Raw genomic sequence first — 16,730 nt, forward strand, 5'->3', positions numbered from 1 at the left:
ACAGCAGATTCATGCTGTCCATATTTGTTCTCTTTATTTTGTAGGGAGGGCACATTCAGATTTTATCATCTAGATGTCATTGATTAATCATTATTTTCTACTTTGGCATGAGTATGAACTTTTAGGAAATTCAGCCTCCCCTGTGAATGCCTCTTGCAATATCCAACTGCTTCTCTGATGAAGTAATTTTATGTTTTTCTTGATACTTTATCACCTGTTGACGGTATCTCTAGTCTGTTATTGGCTCGTGATTTTAATTATAACTTTGTGTGCTGTTAGATAAAAATGCTAAATTTACCACAGAACTAGGACTGCTTTGTATATTTGATTTGTTTACAATAATGGGTAGCACTTTTGAGGGCTTCTTATATGTCAGGTACTGTGTTCAGCCCTTTAGATACCTTATCCTCATAGCATTTCCTTGAGATCAGTTCTAGGATCATTTCCATTTTGCAGATAGGTAAATTGAGGCTCTGAAGTTGAGCAACTTGGCTAGGTTGCAGTTAGGTGACCTATGGGGCTATCTAATTGCATTCTTAAATACCTGTTGGGAGCAATTAGGAGTCAGTGCTTAAAACACTTCAAAGTTATAGCTGTGGAAAGAATAAATACTTAAGATTAATATTACATCCTGGGGCGCCTGGGTGGCACAGCGGTTAAGCATCTGCCTTCGGCTCAGGGCGTGATCCCGGCGTTATGGGATCGAGCCCCACGTCAGGCTCCTCCGCTATGAGCCTGCTTCTTCCTCTCCCACTCCCCCTGCTTGTGTTCCCTCTCTCGCTGGCTGTCTCCATCTCTGTCGAATAAATAAATAAAATCTTAAAAAAAAATAAATAAGATTAATATTACATCCAAATGATGTCTAAACATCAGCATCATAAGTTACACTGAAGTTTGCTCATCTGTCCTGGGATACAGCTAAAACAAATGCAAAGCACCTCTAGATATTCTGAGTGACTCCCTAAGCTTCCTAAAGTTGACCCACAACTAGGGTTCCAGTCCGCCTCTCTTCCTCGTCCTCCACAGCCTGCTCACAAAGACAGGCTTTCAGGAGATTTCCTCGGGCTGCTTCTCCTTCCCATCCAGGGAATTGGACCTGATATAGATGGTAGCATTTATGTTCTGAGTATTTCTTTTCTGAACTCTGGCTTTACTACTCTTGGGAAATAGTGTTGTTTTGGGGGGGAAAACAATGCAGTTGATTAATGTTTAGAAGTGTAACCTTTCCTTACTATTTTTTGGTGGAGTTTTAACTTTTTTTTTTTTTTTCTTACAGTCATGCTGAGGAGAAGACCCAGTGGGAACATCCGAAAACTGGCAAAAGAAAACGAATAGCAGGAGGTTTGTATGCTGTCATAAAGCAAAGAACCTTGTATTTAAAGCGTTAATTAGATAGCAGAACTGTCATAATCAGGTGACAGCCTGCTCTGTCATTCCCGGAAGGTCTCTAGGAGGGAGCCCTCAAGGAATCAGGCTCTGTGTTGGAGGAGCTTATGGGATGTGGCAGAAGGAGGCGACGAGAGTGAGGGTGGAGTGGTGAGGGTGATTTCTCATGGGTTTTTTGTAACGGCCACGGTTGATACATGTAGCCTGAGCTGGCCCAGCGTGGCTGCTGTTTTTCGGGGGGATAGGCTTTGGGTTGGGGGCTGGAAGGGCATGGCACCTCCTGACCTGGGGCCTAGGCCTCTGTTCACGCCACCCTTGCTGCACATAGACCTGCCAGTCTTCCTGTGTTTCAGATCTGCCGTATGGATGGGAACAAGAAACCGATGAGAACGGACAAGTTTTTTTTGTCGAGTAAGTGTCCATATAGAAACTCTTCTCATTCATTTTGCTCTTCAATAGGAATTTTTCGTTGTAAAAGTAATATACGTCGAATATAGAAAAATAGGTAGTATATAACTCTGATCTTATCGGTAGGAATAGCTACTTTTAATAATTTTTAAATTTATTCTCCAAGTCTGCTTCAAAGAAAAAAAAAGTAGAGAGCGTACTTTGTGAATTGTGTGGTACCCTGTCTTTCTCCATATAATGTTTCGTGAGCATTTTCTCCTGTTTATATTTTTCAAGACAATGGTGCTGAATGGCCATGGAGTATGATTTTGTACAGATATACTGTAATTTATCAAATTACCTACTGGACATTGATGTTGTTAAGTTCCTCTGTAACTCTTCGGCCGCTCAGCCTGTTACAGCAGTGTGCTTGTAAGTGCTCTACCACCAGTTCTGGGGGTGTGGGAGGGAAGCCCAGGTCTGTTTCCATGAGGCACATCCTTTCATGGTAGCTTCCTTCAGGCCACCGAGGGGATGTCAGTGAGTAGCCAGGAGAGGTGAGCACCCGTGGCCCAGGCACGCGGGTGCAAGCCAGCTGCTCTCTGGCACAGCTGTGGCATCTCGTGTGATGCCTGTACAGACACTTTTCTCTGGTAGCTCCGACTATAAGTAAAATGAAAGTAGGATTCTTCTTGGCTCTTTGTATTTCTAGGGTAATGACTATAGATTTTAAGCTATATATTATTTTAAGCATTCACACACATGTTACAGAAAAACTTTAAATCACAAAATCTCATCTATTTATTTCTGGAGAGTTAGTCCTTAGTGGTTTTTAAGATATTTTGAAGTCTTTTTTTCTCAGATCCCAAGAGTACATTTAAAAATGTAAAAAAAAATGAATCGGTTACATAGGAGTAACCCATTAATCCATATGTACCAATATATTTGAATATTGTTTCTACAAGACTTAGATGACCTCCAAATCAGAACTACAGTGCTCAGAGGAGATACGAATACGGTCTTGAAATGAAAATCATCAGAACTTCAGAATGTTCAGACTTTTTTTTTTTTTTTAAATCATTTTGAGTTTTCCACCTCCTACCAGTTTTCTTATGCCCTGTGCAGGGTTCAGAGATTTCACTGCAATCTACTGACAAGAGTGGCTGACAGATCTTACAGCCCCATTTACATGAATAAAAAAAAAAAAAGAATCCCAAAGCTGTTTCCTTTTTTTGAGATCTCAGGATACAAGGCAGCGCTTTTCATATGCTACGACGTGTATTTCACAGGCAGTTCTGAAGAAAAGGATTTGATGACTATCTTTCCAGGCAGGAATGTAATCCTTCTGGAGGCCAGAAGACAGACTTAAATGGACTCCAGTTCTTTCTGGGGTTAAGAATAAACCTTTTTAGTACATGAAAAATGGAGTTTGCCTTGCCTAAACTATAAGATGATCTTACGTTTATAAATGCCCGGGTTCACTGTTTTCTCCTTTTCTTTGCAGCCATATAAATAAAAGAACCACCTATTTGGACCCGAGACTGGCATTTACGGTGGATGATAACCCTACGAAGCCGACCAGCAGGCAGAGATACGACGGTAGCACCACCGCCATGGAGATCCTCCAGGGCCGAGACTTCACTGGCAAAGTGGTCGTGGTCACCGGAGCTAATTCAGGAATAGGTAGGCCATCCCTTATAGTCGTTGTTGTGATTTTTTTGTCCCTGCTATAATGAAATCCACTTAAATTTGAACTACAACGAAATCTTTTACAGTGATTCTCTAATAGAAAAATGTATTTATAGCATTTCCTGCTATCGTTTTGTTAAGATCCTGGCCTCTTTTTAAATCCCACTACTCTCTTGGAAGGCCATGGAAGGGCTGACCTTGAATTCTCTGAGAGTTGAACACTCAGCAAAAGACTGTGGCTATTCTGGTATTCAAGGATTAGAGACAACAGGTTCTGTCTAAGGGTTTCCAGCCTGGTCTGTGTGGTGTCTGGACACATTTCAGTGACCTGGGTTATTGAAACCAGAATTGATTGGTAATGGAATATCAGGAGCAATAGCCTATCATGACTTTGGAACAAAGGATACTGCAGGTTTCAGCTGGTCACTGAGAGTATCATTTTCCTTCGGGAACAAGATTTTGTTTCTCTTTAAAGTTGGGAAATTAGTCCTTGTCTTAACCTCTGGATTAACCGTCTTAAGGGCCAGTGTTTGACTGCAGTGACCGGCACAGGTAGATGGCTCCAGAGGCCATCGTCCTTTAGCAAACAGGGCTGCTAAAAGCAACAGTGGCAGAGCAGATGCTCGTACAAGAGCTTTCCACCTGATTTTATTCTTTCTTTGTTTTGATCCACTGACGTCTGCATATGTACCGGTAAGATCCAAACTGCTCTGAGTAAGGATTTGCATCTTCAGGTTAATTTACACAGACAAAACATAGAGTTATGTTGGGCTGTTTTCTGGCAAGTTCTCTCTGCCCTTTGACCCCTCACAGCTCCCCCACTGCCCCCCTTGTTGGCCTTTCATAAGCTTTGTCTCCTCATGCCTTTGTGCACCTTCTCCGCTGTCTTTCTCCATCCTTCTTCAATTTCAGTGACCCCCTTCTCGAACCTCCAGAAGCATTCCCGGCATCATCAGGGGAAGCACAGGAGGTGAAAATACATTCTTAGAGGATCAGTTACTGCATAGCAGAGGGTCTACAGTCTAACAAGCGACAGTCGCAGAGCAGAGCTCTTGACTGTACTTGTCTATGAAGGCAGAGAGGCAAATGGAATTCTTAAAAAAATGGATAGGGATTTATTTAAAATCAACTCTCAGACCTCACCCTCGGCTCAGAATATGTTCAGTCCGATTTTCTGAACTCCTGTATTGGGGTGGATTCCATAGAAGCATCATTGATATCAAAACTGATGATGCCATATTAAAAATAAACGGCTGGATCCTCAGTCACCCAAGAAACGATATGTTGTGTTGATTGCGTTGACTATTCTTAGGTGAGGGTGTGGACCTGTACAGTGGAGAATGATTAACAAAAAATAAGTACGTAAGGACTTCAGTAAGATATCTCTTTTTATTTAACACTCAGTTAACCAGAAAATTAACTAACAGATCCCATTCCTTTACTCTTCTAGCGAGAGAGTATTTTCCTTTATTTAGTAAGACACGTGACTACTGATTATTTTCTGCATAAGTTCCAAATGTTGTTCTGTCTGACTTAAATAGCAGACCCTGGATGCCTCTAATGCTCTGTCAGAGCTTTGCAGCATCAGTGACATCACGGTCCAGGACGAGTCGACTTGGTTCAGAGTATACAAAGAGCTTTGTTTCGTCGGATCTTTAGTCATAAAGGAGGGGATTCTGAGGCATCGAGAGTAAATGTGTTGATTAGAATGGACCTCGAACCTCTTTGAGGAAACTCCGTGCCTCTTCACTGCTGCCACTTCCTCTTTCTTGAAGACCTTTCCTTTCTGATGTCCACGGTCGACTCTGCGGCTACTGCAAGCAGGTTTCTGTGGTTCAGTTGGGTGTGGTGGCAAATCGTAAAGCTTAGAGCGGAAGGAGTGTTGGGAAGGTCTTGGGGCGACCAGCTCTTCCTATTCAAACCCCCGCCCTTCTTCCCCAGCTCCAGCCTTCCTTCAGAAATGGCCTGTAGCGCTGCCGGCTCACCCCCTCCCTTCTTCTCTCTCTGGAAGCATAGGTCTTGGTGGCTGCGAAAGATTTTTATTCTTAATTTTTGAAATAATCTCACACTGAAAATTCCAAGCAGTCAAATCCTTGCAAATCACTTTCACTCTGCAGCAGCGGTGTCAGGCTTAAAGAAAAGAGGCTGACGATAGGCACACGGCTTTTCATTGAAACTAAGTTCACTTTTTGTATTCTGCGTGGTTGCCTTAGGAAGTGTCCTTGCCCAAGTAGGCTGTGGCTTCTAGATAAAGTCCTTCCTTCTCCTGAACTATGAAACATGTCCATTTATAAATTGCTGTCACCACTTTTCTGCCCATTTCAAATGAAGTAACTGAATGCAGAGTGAATCGGGCATCTTCATTTTCAAGATGTATGGGCGTCAGGAGTCATCTTCTATCCGAGCTTTAATGGTGTTGGTGTTCATTTTCCTTCTGCCGCTCACAGGAGCCTGTTTTCTGTGTATTAGCTGTCCAGCCTTCAGCCTTTTGGGTGTCTGTTCTCTCTGAAGTAGAGTGGGCTGCCACAAAGCATACCAGCATTTATTTTGAGAGTGGTAGCTCCAAGACTAAACACATAGGTAACCTGATTTGCTTTGCAAAGGCTGATTTACAAACCTGGTATGTCCAGTGATTCTTTATTTTTTATTTATTTAATTCTCCACAGGCATTGCTTTGCTGGAATTGCTATCAGTGAGGCTCTCTCTGTGGTGGGAGGGGATGACCAGGTGCTAAGAGGGGCACCTTTCCCTGATGAGCTTCAGTGTTGCACTAGGATACTGCCCCTTTTGAAGTGGCCTCTGAGCAGATTTTGTGTTACCGTCTTCCTCCTCTGGCTGTAAGTGATCTGGAGCTGTAGTTAGAATTTTCAGTTGTTTATATTACTAAGGCGGTTAAGAGGGATTCCCACTTAATTCAGCTCAAAAAGATTAGGGTGATGCTGGAAGATATAAGGATTTTGAGGAGATGTCAGAATAAAGCGTTATGGGTGCATGAAATCTTTGTTTTCACGCTTAAAGTCTGTAAGTAGGCATTGTTGTTGTTTGGGTTCAACTGTCTAGATTGGGGGTTGGCAGACAGTGGCTCCTGGGCTAAATCGGATTGCTGTCTGATTTTGTAACTAAAGTTTTATTGGAACATGGCCACGCCCATTTATTTCCATTTTTTTGTCGCAGTTTTCTTGCTTTCAGCAAAATTGAGTAATTATGGTAGAGACCATATGGCCTGCAAAGCCTTAAATATTTACTATCTGGCCCTTTACAGAGAACGTTTGTCAGCCCCTGCAGTAGATGATGTAATCTCTTTCAAAGTAAGATCACCCGAACATTCTCTAAAGTAGCCCCAATTTAGATAACATTTAGGTAACTTTGATGCCGTGGGCTACAGGAGGCTTTTGGTGGCACACCCTGTGTAACTCTTGGGGACGTCCCACCAACGTCTTGTACCCCTTGCTTCAGCTCTGTCCCCTTTTTTAGGGAGCTGTGAGCTTTCAGATGTCCCTTCTCAGAAACTAACGCTCTTCTCTCCTTGACCTTTGTCAGCCAGCGTTCTGAACCTGAAGATCTTTATAGATTGAGAGCTGTAGCTTGGACCTCTCTCTGTGGAGATCAGCATCTCAGTATCCAGGGGGAAGTCATCTCTTCACCCAAAGCTTCTACTAGCAAACCCAAGAGGCCCGGAACCCCACAGTCCTGACCGCTAACCAGTAGAGACGAGGGAGGAACTGATTTCTGTTTGTGCTCAACGTAGCGCTGAGCGGGAAGGGGGCAGATATGTCGTGGCTCTCTGGACTTAGGCTTGCTTGATGGCTCCGATTTGGTAAAAAAGAGTGGAAAAGGCTTCAGCCATTTAATGGTGATCATTAAATACAAACCTTGCTGGGAAGTCTTGGGAGAGGAACTGTTTTTGGTTAGGCCATTTTCCCATCACGGAGGACCCCGTAGCTGCTTTTCTAGACAACCTGTCAGTGGCGCGGATTTGTCTTTGCATATAAATAGTTGAGTAGAAAGTTCTGGCTGCTTGAATCTTAGGGCTGACATGTGCTCATCAAAGGCAGGATTCTTCTAATGAGGGGTTAATTGAATGCCTCAGTGTGGGACAGCACGTACCCTGTTGATGGTCTCCTGTTAGCAGGGGCTTTTGTTGGAACTCAGTCTGTTGCAGCAGGCATACAGAATTATCACATTCAAGGAGTGAAATCCAGGTTTTGTCAAATGTCCATTTAAAAACTAGTAACAAGGGGCGCCTGGCTGGCTCAGTTGGTAGAGCATGTGACTCTTGATCTTGGGGTCATGGGTTCGTGCCCCACATTGGGTGTAGCGATTACTAAGTCTTTAAAAAAAAAAAATCCAGTGACAAGTATGAACAGATGAAGTATTTTCAGTGTAATGTTTACTGGCAATGATGATAAAACTTTCTCCTTGTAGTCTTAAGCCACCAGTGGTTAAAATTTGATTTTTAAATCCCTTTCAGGATTTATTCAGGATGAAAAATTCCTTTGGCCTTTTGAACCTTCCTGACGCTAAGCTGCATCAGTGTCGTGACTTTAGATCTAGGATAGCCTGGTCTGGTTTCCAATTTTTGAGCCAGAATACCCATTACCAGGAACAAAACTTTTTCTCTGAACAAATAAAAGCTGGCCACTTTGGTCTATACCAGTGAAATGTGTTTTAGGACTGACACTTCATTTTTTGGTATTTATGTAATGTAATCCCCTCCCTAAGTTTTATTACATGGATCCTAATTGTATATATTTATTTAAACTTCAAAATTGATACATTTTGAGATATAAAACGCACATGCTCAAGCTACGACAGTCACCCCCAAATTTGTTCTCCTTGAAACAAAATGAAGGTATCAGATTTCCTTGTAGGAATCCCAAAATGATAGTATAATGTTGAAATTGCTTGTTTTGGGTTTGAGAGCCCATTTTTTTTTTTTTTTAAAGATTTTATTTATTTATTCGACAGAGATGGAGACAGCCAGCGAGAGAGGGAACACAAGCAGGGGGAGTGGGAGAGGAAGAGGCAGGCTCCCAGCAGAAGAGCCTGATGTGGGGCTCGATCCCAGAACGCCGGGATCATGCCCTGAGCTGAAGGCAGACGCTTAACCGCTGTGCCACCCAGGCGCCCCGAGAGCCCAGTTTTTTAAAGCTTGCGGTCTTGTTCCTAAATCATGTGTTGAAATTACAGTGTGAAGCGCAGTGGCCATGTTCTTTTATCCTACTTATGACCACCACGATGAATTCCTTTCTGGTGAAAATTCTGCCAGTTCTACAGTGATACCGAAGAGTATGTTTTCTTCATGTAGAGAAGCGTATTCATTCTTATTTAAACCCATACTTCAAAATTAGGAAGTGGACTAACTTCCTTCATACCTTCAGTTCTTTGCTCTTTTCCATACCTAGTGTTACTACTACTATTTTTGCCTTCTATCCTATACCACGTGTTGACTTCTTCCCCCCCCACCCCAGTTACTGCTCATACGGATCATTACACTTGAGATCCTGATGCCTGATGACAATTTCCTTTCCGATTGTCAACAAGACTCAAAATAGTGGAATCTTGGCATTTATTTTCTTTTTAAGAGCCTGTGCTAATTAGTAGAGGGAAAATTGCTGAAGTAATCTAAATAACCTTTTGGGAATATATTAAATTAAAAACATTTGTGACCAGTGGGGCACCCGGGTGGCTCAGTTGGTTGAATGGCTGACTCTTGGTTTTGGTTCAGATCATGATCTCGGGGTCCTGGGATTGAGCCCTGTGACACTCCGTGCTCAGTGGGGAGTCTGCTTGAGATTCTTTCTGTCTCCCTCTGCCCCTCCCCCAGCTCACTTGCTTTTCTCTAAAATAAATAAATAAAACTTAAAAAAACCAAAAAGCCCAAAACATTTGTGACCACTTTTCTTTTATGCTGGAATATATCCATATATTAAAGTAAAAATTTTAAAGTTATTTTGTTCTGAGATGCTACCGAGAGTTTTGGCAGTATTGGAAAAAGTCCTTGAATGATATTACATAAAATTGAGAATTAGTACGTTATGAATTAAACAACCATTTAGCAGTTAAATATTCTTAGATATTGAATATCCATGGAGATCACATGGTCTAGTTCAGAGTACATGGAATTGAGTATATGTGGAAACCTTAAGAGTATCGGAGAAAGTGCGCCTGGGTGGCTCAGTCAGTTAAGTGTCTGCCTTCAGCTCAGGTTGTGATCTCAGCGTCTGGCTCCTTGCTCATCAGGGAGTCTGCTTCTCCCTCTCCCCGTGCTTCTGCATGTGCTCTCCCTCTCTCTCTCAAATAAATAGTAAATAAAATCTTTTTTCTTTAAATGTTCAATTAGCCAACATATAATACATCATTAGTTTTTGATGTAGTGTTCAACGATTCATAGTTGTGTATAACACCCAGTGCTCATCCCCACACGTGCCTTCTTTAATACCCATCACCCGGTTACCTCATCCCCTTAACCCCCTCCCTTCTGTAACCCTCGGTTTGGTTCCCAGAGTCCAGAGTCTCTCGTGGTTTGTCTTCCTCTCTGATTTCTTCCCATTCAGTTTTCCCTCCCTTCTCCTGTGGTCCTCTGCACTACTGAGTGAGACCCTATGATAATTGTCTTTCTCTGCTTGACTTACTTCATTTAGCATAATCCCTTCCATTTCCATCCATGTCAGTGTAGATGGTGGGTATTCATCCTTTCCGATGGCTGAGTAATACTCCTTTGTCTGCTTCTCCCTCTGCCCCTCCCCCTGCACGTGCTCTCCCTCCCTCTCTCTCAAATAAATAGTAAATAAAATCTTAAAAAAAAAAAAGTATCAGTGAAGGTATATATCCAAAGGAGGAGACCAACTGAAATATTCTAATGAACATCACTTCATCATTGGTAATCACATAGAAAATACATTAAAAAATATATATAAATAACTATATATGTATAATGCTATATAAATTATATATATGTACCTGATTAGATCTCATATAAGAAAAGTTGAATTAACACTTGCATGTAGGTTTAGGTTTTCATTTACTTGTTAGAATGCCAGTATGTATAACGAGGGGGTCGTGGAAGCTATTGTTCAGTGAAAGAATGGTTTGGATCATCATTTAAAGCGAATATCTAAAAAATAAGACTTCTATCCTGATTTGAGATTGCAGGTGTTTTATAAAGTCTGAAAATCTGGAAGTTATTTTACGTAATACCCAATTCAAGTAATTCGATCTTTTGGTTTTACTTAACTAGAGTGACATAGCGATGGTCCTGAGAAGTTAGCCTCAAAGAGAAAGGTTTTCATGCAGTTCAGCCTTCCTTCCACGAGGGGGCTCTGTTGCTCTGTGATACAGTCAAACAAAAGCCTTGGTGTCTCAATATAGTTTTCTTCCTCAGCTGGTCTTACTTTCATTTTTGTTAAATATTGCCTTTTACTTTCCTAACATATCTTTTAGGCCTTGTACTTCTTAGTGAAAGAGTTCAAACTGAAGACCGTTACTAGTGTCAAGTTTGTTTCTTTTTCTTTTTCTCTCTTTATTTTTTATTTTTTTTGGTTTTTGTTTTTTGTATAAAGTGCCAAGGATGAAGAGATCCATTTAATAAAAAGGTCCATTGTATTCAGGGAGCAGCCTGTTCTGCCAAATTACAGAAGGGCATGTGTTTTCGTGACATTATTGGTTTTGAGTGTGCTGGCCTATCAATAATGTGTTTTTTTTTTTTTTCCGAAGTGGAAATTGTAATCTTTAAATATTAATGCCTCTGTTTAAGGTTCATTTAGAATGCCTTGGTGATCTTAGAATTTATTCTAAGGATATAGAGTTTCCTTGTCCCTGCCATCCTAGCCTCACGCAGCATTATATAATTTATTTGTAATTAGACTGTTTATTAATGGTATGTTTTTGTACTAGAAGGAAATGTGTCCTTTGGACTCAGTATGTGTTTCTTAAATCAGAGAGGCCGTATGAAACCAAATACTTAATAGGAAGCAAGTAGCCAGCGCTCTGTGCCTACAAGATCTTAAGGAGTGTGATTTTTATTTGGCTCTCTAACTAAAGTTTGAGGCAACCCATTAATTGCATGCTTCAGCTCTCAAACAGAAATTTGGCCCAGGAAAGGAAACACTTTTGGCTTTATAAAACTGCTTATTTTCAAATTTTAAATGGGGACAGGATGAATACGCTACATTACATACTTTTATTTAAATGATTCTTTTTCTCAGCAGCTTACTTTTTCTCTCCTGAAAATGAAAGAGCCTTGAAAGCATTGTTGAATATACTTGTAAAATCGCAAAACGACTTCACCAGAGTAAAGATACCTTGGTCATCCGTGTACAGATGTGTCCATTGTTTGTCAAATAAAGATTGTTAAAGCGGGATGGTTATCCTGGGAATTGTTACAGATTCTATAATAAAAGGCATGCTGGCAGTTGAAACCCCCTGGAGCCTCGCCTTTTCAGTATGACGTGGCCCACGTGCTTTCCTGTACTTAAGGCAGCCTGTCCACAAACTCTTAAGACACACGTCCTTAGCCTTTTCCGGAATAATGTTGGGGGTCACCAGTAGGGCTTTTTTGCAAAGCTCTCTTGAGTTGAAGTCTTTGGTAGATGGATCAAAATTCCAAATGCAGGAGTTTCTTGCCTAAATTTATTATCTTCCTTTGGCTTAATAGATAACAGTACATTTCATGAAGTGCCAACCTTTATCTATACGAGCCCAACTGAATGAGTTCAAGAGGAAATGTCCTTTTATATAACGAGTTTTGTGACATGGTTGGAGTCTAATTGTTTCAGATCTGTAAGTTGTTTGTCAGGCAGTGCTGTTTGGTGTTCTGGGTCCTCGTTAGAAGCCATATTCCCATCGTGCTCTCTCTGAAAGCAAATCAGGTTTTCCTCACTGGACTCCGAGACGATCTAAGATTGTGTGCTCGTGCAGTTGAGAGCAGGAGAGAGCGTGTTTGCATGCATGATGGGGAGGGGGCGGCGGCGAGGAAGCTCATATTCCAGTGCTTTTAATATTTCTCGAGGGCTGAGGAGGCTAGCAAGGTGAATGGAGTTAGGCCTTTCCCGTGAAGGAGTTATCTCTTGTAAAGAGGAGTGAAATCAGAATCAAAGCCGTTTCTTGTGTAGCTGTATGGAAATGAAAGTGAAAACTAATAAAATATTTTCCCTTTTCACTCTTACCTGTAAAATGTACTTAAGTATTCCAGATTGGTGTGTATTGATCACTGTCATGTCATCTCCTATGGATAGCTCTTTCGAATTCACAAAGATTCGGGGCGCCTGGGTGCCTCAGTCGGTGAAGCATCTGCCTTCGGCTCAGGTCATGATCTTGGGGTCCTGGGATCGAGCCCCATGTCGGGCTCCCCGTTCCGCAGTCTGCTTTTGTCCCTCCCCACCCTCCACTTGTGCTGTCTTTCTCTCAAATAAATAAATAAAATCTTTTAAAAAATAGAATTCACAAAGATTCCACACACATCTTATTTAATTCTCACCCCAGTGTTCACAGCTGTCTTGAAATTGAGTCAGAATGAAAGCACAGAGAGGTGAGGTAACTTTCCTAAGATCACACAGCTCTTGAGTTGTGGATTGCAGGACTAGAGCAGAGAACTTCGGACCCTGTGCCTGGGCCCTCTCCTTTCTGCTTGCTGCCTTCTTGCTTCAAGGAATAGTGCACAGTCCTGACCAAGCTCTTCCCAAGCAGCTCATCTAGTTTGGAATCAGATTTATTTGAACAAGTCTGTGGAAGCCCGCCCTATGGCGGGCGGTGTTCCAGGTGTGGTGTCTGTAGGGAGGACTGAGGCACGCATGATCTCTGCTGCTCTGTCGCAGGTTAGTACACTGACAGTTTCTCTGCTGAATCCCTCTGTGGTGTTGTAAGCTGGGTATTGGGGAAGAATCACGGAGGACGGGGAGCTGGCGTTTGTCAAGCTCATATATAGATTCGCTTTACACGTCTTCACATTGAAGTAATTTAAAATTATTTGTTATTGGTATAAATTCCTTATGGAAAACTTAGAATGTGCAGATAAGTAAAAATAAAAAGATGTAGGTAAGAAAAGAAAAAAGAAATCACCCCAAATCCTTATTAGCCAGACATAACTGTTAATATTTTGCACATAGGATTCTGTGATTTTTCTGTTGAACTGTGCAACCTGACCACCTTTCCCTGCCGTTCAGTATTGACAACATCTTAAGTGGTTGCATGGTATTTTCTTGGTGGGGTTCCTACCATTCTCCCACTGTGGCACATTTGGGTGAATTTCAGCTTTTTGTGATAGCTGTCAAATGGAGATGAGCATTTTGTAATTAAACATTTGTACCCATCCGTGACTCTTTCTATAGTTTTATTTTCTGCAAGTGGAGTTGCTGAATCAAGGGGTTTGTTCCCTAACCTTAATATCTTGATCTGTTTTTCATCAAGCCACACCCCTTGGAAACTTGTACTAATTTGAATGCGCATTTGCCCTGCATCCTTGCCAATCTTGGAGATTAGCTTTTTTTTCTCTAAAGTGTCACTTACATTTGCATGTCTCTGATTATTAGTAAGATCGATCAGCTCTTCATTTGGCCATTTATATTTATTCTTTTATGAATTACCGTTTCATCTTACGTTTGTAACTATTGGGTAGGTATTGATTGCTAATTGATTGCTTCATTCATGTGGTATAATTTAATCTTTAAAATGTCCCTTTCTCTTAGAAGTTAATTTATCTCAAAGTGTCTATTACTTTTAAGTACATGTTCAGTCTTGCATTCAAGAGGAAAATCATGAGGAAGAAGTTGGCCTAGCTCCCGTTTGCTTCACTAAAAACTTTTAAACATATGTCTTATCTATGACACCAGCTACACCTCCGGTCGTGGGCACTGCTGCTTAATATGTGCATTTGAGGAGGGAGCACCCCAGAAGACTCCCGAGTTGGCTACTGACAGCAGTGGTTGGGTCCCAAGGTAGCACCACGGGCGACATTTGGTTCTTTTGGTTTTGCTAATTTCCCCCAGATCTTCTATTAATGATAGTTACAACTCTTCAGAGCTCTTCTGTGCATTATCTCATTTGATGAGCCTGGCTCCCGTGTGGTGAAATTGTACCACTGCTGAAAATAGCTCTGCTGACAGGCAGGGGAAGCTTGATAGGTAGCGAGTTTCTATCTGGAGAGGCAGCAGGGTGCATGAGAAGAAATCCTGGCTCGGGAAGCAGAAGTGACCTAGTTTCAAAACCTGGCCTCACCGCATCCCATCGGAGTGTCTTGGGGCAAGTTACTTCCCTTCTCTGAACTCTTGTTCCACATCTATAAAACACAGCCGATATTCCGATTTTGCAAAGTTTTTGAAGATGGGAACTTCAGAGTGCCCAGGGAGTTGCCTGCTCAACGTTGCAGGCACTTAATAAACTGCAGGCATTTGGGGAATGGGAGACAAGGCGATCAAGTTACTGAAATTATTTTGGTATTTTCCTAGCTTCCTGGTTCTTGGATCCTCAAAAGGCTGCCATGGTATCTGTGAGTCTGTCCTAAAATGACCTTTCTAAATAACTGGTTTAGGCGTTGACTTGTCTTTAGTGTGAAAGGAAACATCTTAGGTATTTTTTGGTTGGAGGTCAGATAGTAGCTTCATCCAGAAAAAAAAAGTATCAAGTGAGAGAGAAAAAAAAAAGGACAAGATTATTTCTGTTGCAGTGAAGGAAAAAAAAGATGTATGAAGTTTGGGGGCAAAAAGCAAGGAACACCATTAAACCTGAAACAGATGCATCGCGGTAACATCTTTATAGGTAGAGTGTGGCTTGAGAGCACTCGTTCGCTTGAGCTTGTGGTTTCTACGACTGCCCGTATATTGCGCATAAATGTCCAGGTTTGCCGTCCCATTTACTTGTTCATACCAGACACCGTATCAGTGTTTGACTGGAATTTTATCAGCCCTTCAACAGGAATGATGGGTTTTATTGCAGACTTGTGGGAACATGTCGGGACGAGAACTGGCCCATGAGACAGGTGGTCATAAATTTACCTGACGGAAGGCAAGTCACGTAACTGTTTTGAGCCTTACTTTCCTCATTTGTGAAATCAAGAGAATAATACTTTCTGTCACCTACTTTGTAAGGATCAGATACGAGACAGTGTGCAAAGGCAGTGAAGAGTACTCTGTGTGGTTCCTCACAGTGGCCGGAAAAGAAGCCTAAGGGTTGTCAGAAAAGAGAAGCCTTCAGGAGGAGGAGGCTTTAGGTTTGAAGGAACGTGGAGGTGGGAGGAAGAGAGTAATTTAATTTGTTAATGGGGGAATAAAATAGTATCTCTTGATGTTTTTTCGCTGGGCTATGCTGGGAGGTTTCTGCCAGGATCTCCTGCAGAGTTCAGAAAGGGAACGTAATTGCAAGTAACTTTCTTGTGCTCTGGGCAGTTGATTTTGGTGGTGAGGACTAGGAAAGTTGAGTGGTCCGCTCCCCTCCAGAGTTGGCAGCTTGTGACTCGAGCCAGACACTCAGAAACCTGGGGTAACAGGCAGGGACGCTCCGCAGAGGTAGCACGGCCGTGGTTGTAGTTGCGCTGAGGCTCCTTTCGGAGGTGGAGATGTTGTCAGCTGTGGGACAGTAGCATCTCCTTCCTGGTTCCCTGGAGTGTCTGCTGCTGAGGCCCCTTCCTTCCGCTCGCGGTGCATGGCTAGCACAGATGAAGCCGGCAGCACGAGCTGGGTGCTGGTAGCCTGCGTGACAGCAGCAAGATTGCCAGCAACGTCTTGATTCTGGAAACTTGGTTTTCCTGGTGATCACATGAACAAAAAGAATGAAAATAATCAGTCTCTTTCAAATGGAGAGACTCTGCTGTGTCAGCCACTGATGCCTGTAAGGAGGATGAAATCTCAAAACTTTTTGCGTCTTACGATTTGCCTTCCGACTGCCTTCAGTTTTTCTGCATGGCTGTGCTGTATAGCGAGGCGGCCGTGGCTTCTGAATGCTGCAGCCGGGTTTGAGAAGCTTCTGTCAGCCGAGAGATCATCATTGCATTCCAAATGCGTTACAAAAGAAAGAAAAAAAGGGAAAAAAAACTGGCATTACAACTTTATTAGCGAAGGAAGTTCCAATTCTTAGTTCATGTGCAGTTACCAGATTGAGCGTTTGACAAGGTAGAGAGCACTGTAACAGATTCATATGGGGGAACATCTCAGTCAGGGAGCAGAGTCAGATTTTTGGCAAGGGATACTATCCTTTCAGCCCGAACAGCTGACTGGGGAGCTGTCGGTCTCTGTGCATGAGGGCCCTTTCTCCTGCGGAGTCTAGCGATCGCTGCA

At 42.3% G+C, this 16,730-nt stretch overlaps 1 protein-coding gene across 4 annotated transcripts in view; it reads left to right on the forward strand.

The window, feature by feature from the left end:
* WWOX (WW domain containing oxidoreductase) overlaps positions 1–16,730 on the forward strand; it is a 957,318-nt gene that overhangs the window by 39,446 nt on the left and 901,142 nt on the right. For all 4 annotated transcript variants that reach the window (XM_087870631.1, XM_045796221.2, XM_045796219.2 and 1 more), the window contains 3 exons: positions 1,277–1,341; positions 1,740–1,797; positions 3,278–3,456. In XM_087870631.1, coding sequence (XP_087726757.1) covers positions 1,277–1,341; positions 1,740–1,797; positions 3,278–3,456 — 302 coding nt within the window. The remainder of the gene's footprint in view (positions 1–1,276; positions 1,342–1,739; positions 1,798–3,277; positions 3,457–16,730) is intronic.

Source organism: Ursus americanus, chromosome 21 (genome assembly GCF_024610735.1).
Source record: "Ursus americanus isolate L20-20 chromosome 21, mUrsAme1.1.p, whole genome shotgun sequence".
In the NCBI taxonomy this organism is placed as follows: domain Eukaryota; kingdom Metazoa; phylum Chordata; class Mammalia; order Carnivora; family Ursidae; genus Ursus; species Ursus americanus.